Source organism: Bombina bombina, chromosome 5, assembly GCF_027579735.1.
Source record: "Bombina bombina isolate aBomBom1 chromosome 5, aBomBom1.pri, whole genome shotgun sequence".
Taxonomy (NCBI): Eukaryota; Metazoa; Chordata; class Amphibia; order Anura; family Bombinatoridae; genus Bombina; species Bombina bombina.
In genome coordinates, this window is record NC_069503.1 from 1,157,574,616 (window position 1) to 1,157,590,823 (window position 16,208).

Below are 16,208 nucleotides of genomic sequence, written 5' to 3' on the forward strand. Positions count from 1 at the left end.
GGACTTAAAGATCCTAAACAAGTTCCTAAGAGTTCCATCATTCAAAATGGAAACTATTCGAACCATCCTACCCATGATCCAAGAGGGTCAGTACATGACCACAGTGGACTTAAAGGATGCCTACCTTCACATACCGATTCACAAGGATCATTATCGGTATCTAAGATTTGCCTTCCTAGACAGGCATTACCAGTTTGTAGCTCTTCCCTTCGGGTTAGCTACGGCCCCAATAATCTTTACAAAGGTTCTGGGCTCACTTCTGGCGATACTAAGACCGCGAGGCATAGCGGTGGCTCCGTACCTAGACGACATTCTGATACAAGCGTCAAGTTTTCAAACTGCCAAGTCTCATACAGAGATACTTCTGGCATTTCTGAGGTCGCATGGGTGGAAGGTGAATGTGGAAAAGAGTTCTCTATTACCACTCACAAGGGTTCCCTTCTTAGGGACTCTTATAGATTCTGTAGAGATGAAAATTTACCTGACGGAGGCCAGGTTATCAAAACTTCTAAATGCTTGCCGTGCCCTTCATTCCATTCCACACCCGTCAGTAGCCCAGTGCATGGAAGTAATCGGCTTAATGGTAGCAGCAATGGACATAGTACCATTTGCGCGCCTGCATCTCAGACCGCTGCAATTATGCATGCTCAGTCAGTGGAATGGGGATTACTCAGATTTGTCCCCTCTAATAAATCTGGATCAAGAGACCAGGGATTCTCTTCTCCGGTGGCTTTCTCGACTCCATCTGTCCAAAGGGATGACCTTTCGCAGGCCAGATTGGACGATTGTAACAACAGATGCCAGTCTTCTAGGTTGGGGCGCAGTCTGGAACTCCCTGAAGGCTCAGGGATCGTGGACTCAGGAGGAGAAACTCCTCCCAATAAATATTCTGGAATTAAGAGCGATATTCAATGCTCTTCTAGCTTGGCCTCAGTTGGCAACAATGAGGTTCATCAGATTTCAGTCGGACAATATCACGACTGTGGCTTACATCAACCATCAAGGGGGAACCAGGAGTTCCCTAGCGATGTTGGAAGTATCAAAGATAATTCACTGGGCAGAGTCCAACTCTTGCCACCTGTCGGCGATCTATATCCCAGGCGTGGAGAACTGGGAGGCGGACTTCCTAAGTCGTCAGACTTTTCATCCAGGGGAGTGGGAACTTCATCCGGAGGTCTTTGCTCAACTAATTCATCGTTGGGGCAAAACGGAACTGGATCTCATGGCTTCTCGACAGAATGCCAAACTTCCTTGCTACGGATCCAGGTCCAGGGACCCGGGAGCGGCGCTGATAGATGCTCTAGCAGCCCCTTGGGGTTTCAACATGGCTTATGTGTTTCCACCATTTCCGCTGCTTCCTCGGCTGATTGCCAAGATCAAACAGGAGAGAGCATCGGTGATTCTGATAGCACCTGCGTGGCCACGCAGGACCTGGTATACAGATCTAGTGGGCATGTCGTCCTGTCCACCATGGTCTCTACCTCTGAGACAGGACCTTCTAATTCAGGGTCCTTTCAACCATCCAGATCTAGTTTCTCTGAGGCTGACTGCATGGAGATTGAACGCTTGATTCTATCAAAGCGTGGCTTCTCGGAGTCAGTTATTGATACCTTAATACAGGCTCGGAAACCTGTTACCAGAAAAATTTACCATAAAATATGGAGTAAATACTTATATTGGTGTGAATCCAAGAGTTACTCATGGAGTAAAGTTAGGATTCCTAGGATTTTGTCCTTTCTACAAGAGGGTTTAGAAAAGGGTTTATCTGCTAGTTCATTAAAGGGACAGATTTCTGCTCTGTCTATTCTGTTACACAAACGTCTGGCAGATGTTCCAGATGTTCAGGCTTTTTGTCAGGCTTTGGCTAGGATTAAGCCTGTGTTTAAGACTGTTGCTCCGCCGTGGAGCTTAAATTTAGTTCTTAAAGTTCTTCAAGGTGTTCCGTTTGAACCCCTCCATTCCATTGATATTAAGCTGTTATCTTGGAAAGTTCTGTTTTTGATGGCTATTTCCTCGGCTCGAAGAGTCTCTGAGTTATCTGCCCTACACTGTGATTCTCCTTATCTGATTTTCCATTCAGACAAGCTAGTTCTGCGTACTAATCCTGGGTTTTTACCTAAGGTGGTTTCTAACAGGAATATCAATCAAGAGATTGTTGTTCCATCATTATGTCCTAACCCTTCTTCAAAGAAGGAACGACTTTTGCATAATCTGGACGTAGTCCGTGCCCTGAAGTTCTATTTACAGGCAACTAAAGATTTTCGTCAAACTTCTTCCCTGTTTGTCGTTTACTCGGGACAGAGGAGAGGTCAAAAGGCTTCGGCTACCTCTCTCTCCTTTTGGCTTCGTAGCATAATACGTTTAGCCTATGAGACTGCTGGACAGCAGCCTCCTGAAAGAATTACAGCTCATTCCACTAGAGCTGTGGCTTCCACCTGGGCCTTTAAAAATGAGGCCTCTGTTGAACAGATTTGCAAGGCTGCAACTTGGTCTTCACTTCACACTTTTTCAAAATTTTACAAATTTGACACTTTTGCTTCTTCGGAGGCTATTTTTGGGAGAAAGGTGCTTCAGGCAGTGGTTCCTTCCGTTTAAAGTTCCTGCCTTGTCCCTCCCATCATCCGTGTACTTTAGCTTTGGTATTGGTATCCCATAAGTAATGGATGACCCGTGGACTGACTACACTTAACAAGAGAAAACATAATTTATGCTTACCTGATAAATTTATTTCTCTTGTAGTGTAGTCAGTCCACGGCCCGCCCTGTCTTTTAAGGCAGACCTAAATTTTAATTAAACTCCAGTCACCACTGCACCCTATGGTTTCTCCTTTCTCGTCTTGTTTCAGTCGAATGACTGGATATGACATGTGAGGGGAGGAGCTATATAGCAGCTCTGCTTGGGTGATCCTCTTGCAACTTCCTGTTGGGGAGAGATATAATCCCATAAGTAATGGATGACCCGTGGACTGACTACACTACAAGAGAAATAAATTTATCAGGTAAGCATACATTATGTTTTTTCTTACCTTAAAATTTGACTTTTTTTCCTGTGGGCTGTTAGGCTCGCGGGGGCTGAAAATGCTTCATTTTATTGCGTCATTCTTGGCGCAGACTTTTTTGGCGCAAAAATTTTCTTTGTCATTTCCGGCGTCATACTTGTCGCCGGAAGTTGCGTAATTTTTTTGACGTTTTTGCACCAAAAATGTCGGCGTCACCGGATGTGGCGTCATTTTTGGCGCTTAAAGCATTTAGACGCCAAATAATGTGGGCGTCTTTTTTGGCGCTAAAAAAATATGGGCGTCATTATTGTCTCCACATTATTTAAGTCTCATTGTTTATTTGCTTCTGGTTGCTAGAAGCTTGTTCATTGGCATTTTTTTCCATTCATGAAACTGTCTTTTAAGGAATTTGATCAATTTTGCTCTATATGTTGTTTTTTCTATTACATATTGCAAGATGTCTCAGATTGACCCTGAATCAGAAGATACTTCTGGAAAACTGCTGCCTGATGCTGGATCTACCAAAGTTAAGTGTATTTGTTGTAAACTTGTGGTAACTGTTCCTCCGGCTGTTGTTTGTAATGAATGTCATGACAAACTTGTTAATGCAGATAATATTTCCTTTAGTAATGTTCCATTACCTGTTGCTGTTCCATCAACATCTAATATTCAGAGTGTTCCTGTTAACATAAGAGATTTTGTTTCTAAATCTATTAAGAAGGCTATGTCTGTTATTCCTCCTTCTAGTAAACGTAAAAGGTCTTTTAAAACTTCTCATTTTTCAGATGAATTTTTAAATGAACATCATCATTCTGATTCTGATAATGATTCTTCTGGTTCAGAGGATTCTGTTTCAGAGGTGATACTGATAAATCTTCATATTTATTTAAAATGGAATTTATTCGTTCTTTGCTTAAAGAAATCTTAGAAATAGAGGAATCTGGTCCTCTTGATACTAAATCTAAACGTTTGAATACGGTTTTTAAACCTCCTGTAGTTATTCCAGAGGTTTTTCCCGTCCCTGATGCTATTTCTGAAGTAATTCCCAGGGAATGGAAAAATTTGGGTAATTAATTTACTTCTTCTAAACGGTTTAAGCAATTATATCCTGTGCCATCTGACAGATTAGAGTTTTGGGACAAAATCCCTAAGGTTGATGGGGCTATCTCTACTCTTGCTAAACGTACTACTATTCCTACGGCAGATAGTACTTCCTTTAAGGATCCTTTAGATAGGAAAATTGAATCCTTTCTAAGAAAAGCTTACTTATGTTCAGGTAATCTTCTTAGACCTGCTATATCTTTGGCGGATGTTGCTGCAGCTTCAACTTTCTGGTTGGAAGCTTTAGCACAACAAGTAACAGATCATAATACTCATAGCATTGTTAATCTTCTTCAACATGCTAATAATTTTATTTGTGATGCCATCTTTGATATCATTAGGGTTGATGTCGGGTATATGTCTTTAGCTATTTTAGCTAGAAGAGCTTTTATGGCTTAAAGGAATGCTGATATGTCTTCTAAGTCAACTTTGCTTTCCCTTTCTTTCCAGGGTAATAAATTGTTTTGGTTCACAGTTGGATTCTATTATTTCTACTGTTACTGGGGGGGAAAGGAACTTTTTTACCACAGGATAAAAAATCTAAAGGTAAATTTAAGTCTGCTAATCGTTTTCGTTCCTTTCGTCACAATAAGGAACAAAAGCCTGATCCTTCCCCTACAGGAGCGGTATCAGTTTGGAAACCATCTCCAGTCTGGAATAAATCCAAGCCTTTTAGAAAGCCAAAGCCAGCTCCCTAGTCCACATGAAGGTGCGGCCCTCATTCCAGCCCAGCTGGTAGGGGGCAGATTACGTTTTTTCAAAGAAATTTGGATTAATTCGATTCACAATCTTTGGATTCAGAACATTGTTTCACAAGGGTACAGAATAGGCTTCAAGATAAGGCCTCCTGCAAGAAGATTTTTTCTTTCCCGTGTCCCAATATATCCAGTGAAGGCTCAAGCATTTCTGAAATGTGTTTCAGATCTAGAGTTGGCTGGAGTAATTATGCCAGTTTCAGTTCTGGAACAGGGGCTGGGGTTTTACTCAAATCTCTTCATTGTACCAAAGAAGGAGAATTCCTTCAGACCAGTTCTGGATTTAAAAATATTGAATTGTTATGTAAGGATACCAACATTCAAAATGGTAACTATAAGGACTATTCTGCCTTTTGTTCAGCAAGGGCATTTTATGTCCACAATAGATTTACAAGATGCATATCTGCATATTCCGATTCATCCAGATCACTATCAGTTTCTGAGATTCTCTTTCCTAGACAAGCATTACCAGTTTGTGGCTCTGCCGTTTGGCCTAGCAACAGCTCCAAGGATTTTTACAAAGGTTCTCGGTGCCCTTCTATCTGTAATCAGAGAACAGGGTATTGTGGTATTTCCTTATTTGGACGATATCTTGGTACTTGCTCAGTCTTCACATTTAGCAGAATCTCATACGAATCGACTTGTATCGTTTCTTCGAGAACATGGTTGGAAGATCAATTTACCAAAGAGTTCGTTGATTCCTCAGACAAGGGTAACCTTTTTAGGTTTCCAGATAGATTCAGTGTCCATGACTCTGTCTCTGATGGACAAGAGACGTCTGAAATTGGTTTCAGCTTGTCGAAACCTTCAGTCTCAATCATTCCCTTCGGTAGCCTTATGCATGGAAATTCTAGGTCTTATGACTGCTGCATCGGACGCGATCCCCTTTGCTCGTTTTCACATGCGACCTCTTCAGCTCTGTATGCTGAACCAGTGGTGCAGGGATTATACAAAGATATCTCAATTAATATCTTTAAAACCGATTGTACGACACTCTCTGACGTGGTGGACAGACCACCATCGTTTAGTTCAGGGGGCTTCTTTTGTTCTTCCGACCTGGACTGTGATCTCAACAGATGCAAGTCTGACAGGTTGGGGAGCTGTATGGGGGTCTCTGACAGCACAAGGGGTTTGGGAATCTCAGGAGGCGAGATTACCAATCAACATTTTGGAACTCCGTGCAATTTTCAGAGCTCTTCAGTCGTGGCCTCTTCTAAAGAGAGAGTCGTTCATTTGTTTCCAGACGGACAATGTCACAACCGTGGCATATGTCAATCATCAAGGAGGGACTCACAGTCCTCTGGCTATGAAAGAAGTATCTTGAATACTTGTATGGGCGGAATCCAGCTCCTGTCTAATTTCTGCGGTTCATATCCCAGGTATAGACAATTGGGAAGCGGATTATCTCAGTCGCCAAACGTTACATCCGGGCGAATGGTCTCTTCACCCAGAGATATTTCTTCAGATTGTTCAAATGTGGGGACTTCCAGAAATAGATCTGATGGCTTCTCATCTAAACAAGAAGCTTCCCAGGTATCTGTCCAGATCCAGGGATCCTCAGGCGGAAGCAGTGGATGCATTGTCACTTCCTTGGAAGTATCATCCTGCTTATATCTTTCTGCCTCTAGTTCTTCTTCCAAGAGTGATTTCCAAGATTCTAAAGGAGCGTTCGTTTGTTCTGCTGGTGGCTCCAGCATTGCCTCACAGGTTTTGGTATGCGGATCTTGTCCGGATGGCTACTTGCCAACCGCGGACTCTTCCGTTAAGACCAGACCTTCTATCGCAAGGTCCTTTTTTCCATCAGGATCTCAAATCCTTAAATTTGCAGGTATGGAGATTGAACGCTTGATTCTCAGTCATAGAGGTTTTTCTGACTCCGTAATTAATACTATGTTACAGGCTCGTAAATCTGTATCTAGGAAGATATATTATCGAGTCTGGAAGACTTACATTTCTTGGTGTTCTTCTCATCATTTTTCTTGGCATTCTTTTAGAATTCCTAGAATTTTACAGTTTCTTCAGGATGGTTTGGATAAAGGTTTGTCTGCAAGTTCCTTGAAAGGACAAATCTCTGCTCTTTCTGTTCTTTTTCACAGAAAGATTGCTAGTCTTCCTGATATTCATTGTTTTGTACAGGCTTTGGTTCATATAAAACCTGTTATTAAGTCAATTTCTCCTCCTTGGAGTTTGAATTTGGTACTGGGGGCTCTTCAAGCTCCTCCGTTTGAACCTATGCATTCGCTGGATATTAAATTACTTTCTTGGAAAGTTTTGTTTCTTTTGGCCATCTCTTCTGCTAGAAGAGTTTATGAATTATCTGCTCTTTCTTGTGAGTCTCCTTTTCTGATTTTTCATCAGGATAAGGCGGTGTTGCGAACTTCATTTAAATTTTTTCCTATGGTTGTGAATTCTAACAACATTAGTAGAGAAATTGTGGTTCCTTCATTGTGTCCTAATCCTAAGAACTCTAAGGAAAGATCGTTGCGTTCTTTGGATGTAGTTAGAGCTTTGAAATATTATGTTGAAGCTACTAAAGATTTCCGAAAGACTTCTAGTCTATTTGTTATCTTTTCTGGTTCTAGGAAAGGTCAGAAGGCTTCTGCCATTTCTTTGGCATCTTGGTTAAAGTCTTTGATTCATCATGCTTATGTTGAGTCGAGTAGAACTCCGCCTCAAAGGATTACAGCTCATTCGACTAGGTCCGTCTCTACTTCCTGGGCATTTAAGAATGAAGCTTCGGTTGATCAGATTTGCAAAGCAGCAACTTGGTCTTCTTTGCATACTTTTACTAAATTCTACCATTTTGATGTGTTTTCTTCTTCTGAAGCAGTTTTTGGTAGAAAAGTACTTTAGGCAGCTGTTTCAGTTTGATTCTTATGCTTATAATTTCAGTTTTTTTCATTATAAGATTTAAACTTTGTTTTGGGTGTGGATTATTTTTCAGCGGAATTGGCTGTCTTTATTTTATCCCTCCCTCTCTAGTGACTCTTGCGTGGAAGATCCACATCTTGGGTATTCATTATCCCATACGTCACTAGCTCATGGACTCTTGCTAATTACATGAAAGAAAACATAATTTATGTAAGAACTTACCTGATAAATTTCCTTTTCTTTCATATTGGCAATGAGTCCATGAGGCCCGCCCTTTTTTGTGGTGGTTATGATTTTTTTGTATAAAGCACAATTATTCCAATTCCTTATTTTTTATGCTTTTGCACTTTTTTCTTATCACCCCACTTCTTGGCTATTCGTTAAACTGATTTGTGGGTGTGGTGAGGGGTGTATTTATAGGCATTTTGAGGTTTGGGAAACTTTGCCCCTCCTGGTAGGAATGTATATCCCATACGTCACTAGCTCATAGACTCTTGCTAATGTGAAAGAAATGAATTTATCAGGTAAATTCTTACATAAATTATGTTTTTCCCAACTCAATCTGGCATTGAACACACTTAGCCTAGAAACGCTGGGATCTGTCTTAGGTTCAGTTGCTCTGAACTTTACAATGGGCGATTCTATTATTATGTTTATTATGACGTATAGAATATGGGGCTGACGCTGGGAGTAATGCTGGAGTCGGCGGGAGATGAAAAGTTCTCTAACGGACTCCGGTGTATGGCGGTGTTTCAACTTGTTTGACCGGGTTGTGTTGTGTACCGCCCACGATGGGCAGGGCCTATTATTCGCACGTTTCAGCCGCGCAGTTGTTTTGCTGATGGTGGCAGCACTTTGTTGCTAGTACTACAAGCGATCTTAGGCACGCCGTTTTAGAGGATAGTCTTGGTCAGTGGAGACAGGTAGGAGCCGCAGCAGAGCTGCGGCAAGGTGTCTGATAATTTCTGGTGTGCCAGTGGGTTTTCTTTAAAGACAGTGTCCACGTGCAGGGAGTGTGGGATAAATCTTCTACCGCAGCTGCATTTTTATTTAATTGCTGTATCGATGTTTAAAAACTGAGACAGTTTGTTTTTTAAAGAAACAGTGCACACCTTTTTTTGTATATAGGTTTATCTGATTACGGTAATTATCGGAGACACAACCAAGCTCACTTTTTGCTTACTGTTATCATGGATGATCTTGAACACAATACATGTCCTATGTGTTTAGATGCCATTGTGGAACCCCCTGTTACGCTTTGTCCCTCATGCATTGAGAGGGATTTACAGTGTAAAGAGCAGATTTTCTTTAATACACATATATCTAAGTATTGCTCTCAGACTGATGAGATTCAGGGTATGCTGCATCTTTCTCCCCAAGCGTCACAGCCTTTAACGCCCGCTCAAGCGACGTCGTGTTCTTCAACTGAGTGTGTTTCATTCACTCTGATGGATATGGCTACAGTTATGTCATCTACTCTTTCAGAGGTTTTATCTAATTTGCCTGTGTTTCAGGGCAAACGCAGTAGAAAAGAGGCCCATGTGGTCCATACGTCTTCTGATGCGTTAATGGCAATTTCCTATGTACCTTCCCAGGGCTCTGAATTGAGAGGTATGGAGGCTCTATCTGAGGGCGAACTTTCTGACTCAGGGAGTGCATTGCCCCAGACAGATTTGGACGTGACATCCTTCAGATTTAAGCTTGAGCACCTCCGCCTGTTACTACGAGAGGTTTTGGTGACTCTGGACGACTGTGATTCTATTGTGGTCCCTCCAGAGAAATTGAGTAAGATGGACAGATATTTGGAGGTCCCTTCTTATTCTGATGTTTTCCCTGTTCCTAAGAGAACTTCAGAGATTGTTGCTAGGGAATGGGAAAGACCGGGTATCCCGTTCTCCCCTTCTCCTATGTTTAAGAAGATATACCCTATAGCTGACACAGTTCGCGATTCTTGGCAGACGGTCCCTAAGGTGGAGGGAGTTATTTCTACTTTGGCTAAGTGTACGACTATTTCTAACGAGGACAGTTGTGCTTTCAAAGACCCTATGGATAAGAAGTTGGAGGGTCTCCTCAAAAAACTCTATGTTCATCAAGGGTTTCTATTGCAACCGGCGGCCTGCATTGTGACGGTCACGACTGCGGCTGCCTTTTGGTTTGACGCCCTAGAAGAGTCTCTTAGGACTGAGACTAATTTGGAAGAAATACAGGATAGAATTAAGGCTCTTAAATTGGCTAATTCTTTTAATGCGGATGCATCCTTTCAGATCACCAAATTGGCGGCTAAGAGTTTGGGATTCTCCATCTTAGCACGCAGAGCCTTATGGCTAAAGTCTTGGTCTGCGGATGTTTCCTCTAAATCTAAGCTTTTGGCTATTCCTAACAAGGGAAAGACCCTGTTCGGGCCTGACCTGAATCAGATCATTTCTGACATTACGGGAGGTAAGGGTCACCTCCTCCTTCAAGATTAAACATCCAAGCAAAGGGGACGACAGAGTAATTTTCGTTCCTTTCGAAATTTCAAGGGAGTTCCCTCTTCCTCTTCCACTAAACAGGAAGGGAATTATTCCCAAGCCAAGTCCACCTGGAGACCCAACCAGGTTTGGAACAAGGGTAAACAACCCAAGAAGCCAGCTGCTGCTACCAAGACAGCATGAAGGGGCGGCCCCCGTTCTGGGACCGGATCTAGTAGGGGGCAGACTTTCTCACTTTGTCCAGGCTTGGATAAGGGATGTTCAGGATCCCTGGACACTAGAAATCGTGTCTCAAGGGTATCAGTTGGAGTTAAAAAATTCCTTCCCCAGAGGAAGGTTCCTTCTTTCACGATTGTCTGTCGACCAGATAAAAAAGAGAGGCGTTCTTACGCTGTGTAAGAGATCTCTCCTCCATGGGAGTAATATGTCCCGTTCCAATACAGGAACAGGGGCAGGGGTTTTACTCCAATCTCTTTGTAGTTCCCAAAAAAGAGGGAACGTTCCGACCTATTTTAGACCTCAAAAGTCTAAACAAGTTTCTCAGGGTTCCATCCTTCAAGATGAAAACTATTAGTACCATTCTTCCATTGATCCAGGAGGGTCAATTTATGACTACCGTGTATATAAAGGATGCGTATCTACATGTTCCTATCCACAAAGATCATCACAAGTTCCTCCGATTTGCCTTTCTGGACAAACATTTTCAGTTTGTGGCTCTTCCTTTCAGGCTGGCCACAGCACCCAGAATCTTCACAAAGGTTCTGGTGTCTCTGCTGGGGGTTCTCAGTCCGCGGGGCATTGCAGTAGCACGATATTCTGATCCAGGCGTCATCTTACCAGCTAACAAAGTCTTATACCGACTTTGTTCTGTCTTTTCTAAGGACTCACGGGTGGAAAGTGAATCTGGAGAAGAGTTCGCTAGTTCCGCAGACAAGGGTTCCTTTCTTGGGAACTCTAATTGACTCTTTATCCATGAAGATCTTTTTGACAGAGGTCAGAAAGTTAAAAATTCTGACTACATGCCGAACCCTTCAGTCCACTCCTCGGCCGTCAGTGGCCCAGTGCATGGAGGCAATTGGATTGATGGTGGCGGCAATGGACATCATTCCGTTTGCTCGTTTTCATCTCAGACCTCTGCATCTGAGCATGCTCATACAGTGGAATGGAGATTATGCAAATTTGTCTCCTCAAATAGATCTAGATCAGGAGACAAGGGACTCTCTTCTTTGGTTGTCGCCGGATCATCTGTCCCAAGGGACATGCTTCCGCAGACCCTCATGGGTGATAGTGACATCGGACGCCAGTCTGATAGGATGGGGAGCAGTCTGGAACTCCCTGAGGGCTCAGGGTGTGTGGACTCAGAGTCTCTACTTCCCATCAATATTCTGGAGTTGAGAGCAATATTCAATGCACTTCAGGCTTGGCCTGAGTTGGCTTCGGCCAAACTCATCAGATTCCAGTCGGACAACATCACGACTGTAGCTTACAGCAATCATCAGGGAGGAACAAGGAGTTCCTTAGCGATGACAGAAGTAGCCAAGATAATTCAGTGGGCGGAGGCTCACTCTTGTTATCTGTCGGCAATCTACATCCCAGGAGTGAAAAACTGGGAAGCGGATTTTCTGAGCAGACAGACCTTTCATCCGGGGGAATGGGAACTCCATCCTGAGGTATTTGCCAACCTGATTCTCAGATGGGGCAGGCCGGAGCTGGATCTTATGGCATCTCAGCAGAATGCCAAGCTCCCGAGATATGGATCCAGGTCCAGGGATCCTCAGGCCGAACTGATAGATGCCTTGGCAGTGCCTTGGTCGTTCAACCTAGCTTATGTGTTCCCTCCATTTGCTCTCCTTTCCCGGGTGATTGCTCAAGTCAAACAGGAGAGAGCTTCGGTGATCCTCATCACTCCTGCATGGCCTCGCAGGACTTGGTATGCCGATCTGGTGGACATGTCATCTCAGCCACCGTGGAAGCTTCCTTTGAGACAAGATCTTCTCATTCAGGGACCCTTCCATCATCCGAATCCAATTTCTCTGCAGCTAACTGCTTGGAGATTGAACGCTTGATTTTATCTAAGCGAGGTTTTTCTGATTTGGTCATTGATACCTTGATTCAGGCACGCAAGCCTGTTACTAGAAAGATTTACCATAAGATATGGCGTAAATATCTTCATTGATGCGAATCCAAGGGCTACTCACGGAGTAAGGTTAGGATTCCCAGGATTTTGTCTTTTCTCCAAGAAGGATTGGAGAAAGGTTTGTCAGCAAGTTCCTTAAAGGGACAGATTTCTGCTTTGTCTATTTTGTTGCACAAGCGTCTGGCAGATGTTCCAGATATTCAATCTTTTTGTCAGGCCCTGACTAGAATCAGGCCTGTATTTCGACCAATTGCTCCTCCATGGAGTTTGAATTTAGTTCTTAAAGTTCTTCAAGGGGTTCCGTTTGAACCTATGCATTTCATAGATATTAAGTTATTATCTTGGAAAGTTTTGTTTTTGGTTGCTATTTCTTCTGCCCTCAGAGTTTCTGATCTTTCGGCATTACAATGTGATTCTCCTTATCTTATTTTCCATGCGGATAAGGTGTTGTTACGTACCAAACCTGGTTTTCTTCCTAAGGTTGTTTCAAATAAAAATATTAATCAGGAGATTGTTGTAGTTGAAGTTTTACTTACAGGCAACTAAGGAGTTTCGTCAATCTTCTTTCCTTTTTGTTGTTTTCCCTGGGAAGCGTAGGGGTCAGAAAGCTACGGCTACCTCTTTCTTTTTGGCTGAAGAATATCATCCGTTTTGTATGTGAGACTGCTGGACAGCAGCCTCCTGAATGAATTACGGCTCATTCCACTAGGGCTGTGGCTTCCTCATGGGCATTTAAAGATGATGCTTCGATGGAACAGATTTGCAAAGCTGCGACTTGGTCTTCTCTTCACACTTTTTCAAAATTTTTCAAATTTTAAACTTTTGCCTCGCCTGAGGCTGTTTTGGGGAGAAAGGTTCTTCAAGCAGTGGTGCCTTCCGTTTAGGTTCCCTGTCTTGTCCCTCCCATTTCATCCATGTCCTATAGCTTTGGTATGGTATCCAACAAGTAAGGATGAAATCCGTGGACTCATCGTATCTTGTAAAAGAAAAGGAAATTTATTCTTACCTGATAAATTTGTTTCTTTTACGAAGGTTCATTATGCCTGATGAAACAACCCATGTGGAGGCTGAGAAACGCGTTGCATCCTTACCTTTGCTTGTGTTTGTTTTTAATCTGTGTTATCATCTGTTTTTAAATAAATCAATTTTATTCAATACAAGCATTGGTTGACCTTCATCTATAGCACTTTACTTGCTACAACTGACTATCTACAACACCTGGTTCAGAGCAGGTGCCTCCTACATCAGCTCATATCTGGAGTGGGTTAGCTGGTACACCCCAAGTTACTAGCTTGCTCCTACTAGTACATATGTGTACTTAGAAAGAATGTGAGTATGCAATTGGCTGACATTTATGTTTGTTAAACTTCAGTCCCCTCTGCTCCTTGGCTTTTCCTTTCTCTTCCTAACTTCTGTCGAATGACTGGAGAGGGAGGGGAGGAGCTATTTATGCAGCTCTGCTGTGGAGCTCTTTGCTTCCTCCTGCTGACCAGGAGGCGATATCCCACAAGTAAGGATGAAATCCGTGGACTCATCGTATCGTAAAAGAAACAAATTTATTAGGTAAGAATAAATTTCCTTTTCTTTCATATTGGCAATGAGTCCATGAGGCCCACTCTTTTTTATGGTGGTTATGATTTTTGTATAAAAAGCACAATTTTATTTCCAGTTCCTCTTTTTGTATGCTTTTTTACTCCTTTCTTTAGCACCCCACTACTTGGCTATTCGTAAAACTGAATTGTGGGTGTGGCGAGGGGTGTATTTATAGGCATTTTGAGTTTTGGGAAACTTTGCCCCTCCTGGTAGGATTGTATATCCCATACGTCACTAGATCATGGACTCTTGCCAATTACATGAAAGAAATTAATTTATCAGGCAAGTTCTTACATAAATTATGTTTTTTTAGTTAAGGTTTGGAAACCTTTTTATCCCAGTGTGCTAACTAGGGATACAGTTCCTGCAGGATGGTTTGAAGAAAGGCTTGTCAGCTAGTTAGTGGTCAGATTTTGTACCTATCCATGTTATGTTATAACGGGAATCCCATGATTTTCTGGCTCTGATCAGAATCAGAACAATTATTCTACCAGTTTCTCCTCCATGGAATCTAATCTAGTTTTGAGGGTTTTTCAATCCAATCCTTTTGTGCCTATACATGGTTTACATATTCCACTGTTATTACTGGAAAGTTCTATTTCTCCTGGCCGTTTCTCCAGCCAGTAGAGTTTCTGCCCATTCACATTTGTTACAACCTCCTGTCTTGCTTTTTCATCAATACAGAGAGTACTCTAGAGTTACTACTTCACTACTTGGATGTTGTGAGACCTTTACAATTCTGTTTAAACCTCAGAGGATTTTAGGCTTTCTTCTTTGTTTGTCCATTTTTCTTGACCTTGCAAGGATTATAAGCTACAGTATGGCAGTTTCCTAAGCCACTTGGCTTCAGGCCTTAAATTGTAATGCATTTTTTGTTGTGTAAGACTCCCGCTGAGCCTATTACTGCTCATTCCTTACATACAACAGATTTGGTCTCCTTTGCATACTTTTTTGTAATTGTGATGCAAATGCCTCTTCAGATGCTACTTTTGGCAGCACTGTGGGAAATAGTGCCTGATCAGTAACTTATCTGCATTAACTAACTGCCCCTCCTACATTACTTGGTGGTCTGCTTGAGTATAGATTCCCACATGTGATGAAAGAAAAATAAAATGTATTCTCACCTTTATAAATTAATTTGATTGCAAAAGTGGGAGTCTCGTTTTCACAGTTGGGGGCAGTACTTGTTTTGTACTTTTTTTGCCCTGCTTTGTCTTTACTACTTTTCTGTTTTTTCCATCTACTTGGCCATATGTATAGCTAAGGATTCAGGGATAGTGGGAGGGATTTAGGCTCTGGTGGGTTGCTTTTTCCCCCTCCAAGTAGACTTGATTGTAATTCACTCATGTGATGTCTTGTGGACTTTCACCATCATAAATAAGATTAATTTATCAGGTAGGCATACATTTTGTTTGCATATTGTGCTATGCTGTGATGAGATGTTATTGATTGGGTGCCTTAGGCCATTGTTACTCATTTCCGTATCTGCATCTCAGGGCCTGGCTTCGGCATTTGGGATCTGCTCAGTGCACCACTTGGATGACACCTTGAACAAGATGGCAGAGTTTCTGAAGTCTGATATTATGAAGAAGAGCATGGGAATTTTCAACCTTTTCAGGGTAATCTTATGGTTTGTGTTACCTGTATGCAGAGACTTGTGTGTAGTGTTCTTTATGTTTGACCTATACAAGTGTGTCTGTTGTGTGATTGCCAGCTGGGGCTTCCTTACCCTGTGATGAACTCAATTGAAACAGGTGGTCGGGTCAGAGGAAAACAGAGAACAGCACAGGCACCGTCTCATAAGAGCGATTGGCATGTACTATAAATCTTCTGTGTGTATGAATAGGGCTGTGTGAGACATGTGAGTGTGATGTACAACAAAGTTTTTTTTTTTGGTTAAGCACACCACAAAAGGACTGTTTAATCTTAACACACATATTGTGGGAGTGCTACCAAAGGCCTAGATTTGGAGTTTGGCTGTAGCCGTGAAAACCAGCGTTAGAGGCTCCTAACGCTGGTTTTAGGCTACCTCCGGTATTTGGAGTCACTCAAAAAATGGTCTAACGCTCACTTTTCAGCCGCGACTTTTCCATACCGCAGATCCCCTTACGTAAATTGCGTATCCTATCTTTTCAATGGGATTTTTCTAACTCCGGTATTTAGAGTCGTGTCTGAAGTGAGCGTTAGAATTCTAACGACAAAACTGCACCCGCAGAAAAAAGTCAGTAGTTAAGAGCTTTCTGGGCTAACGCCGGTTCATAAAGCTATAAAGTACACTAACA

The 16,208-nt window shown here is 42.3% G+C and overlaps 1 protein-coding gene across 1 annotated transcript in view; it reads left to right on the forward strand.

Moving 5' to 3' along the window:
- MROH1 (maestro heat like repeat family member 1) overlaps positions 1–16,208 on the forward strand; it is a 1,587,326-nt gene that overhangs the window by 705,389 nt on the left and 865,729 nt on the right. Inside the window, exon 19 of the mRNA XM_053715983.1 lies at positions 15,423–15,545. Within this exon, the coding sequence (XP_053571958.1) occupies positions 15,423–15,545 (123 nt within the window). The remainder of the gene's footprint in view (positions 1–15,422; positions 15,546–16,208) is intronic.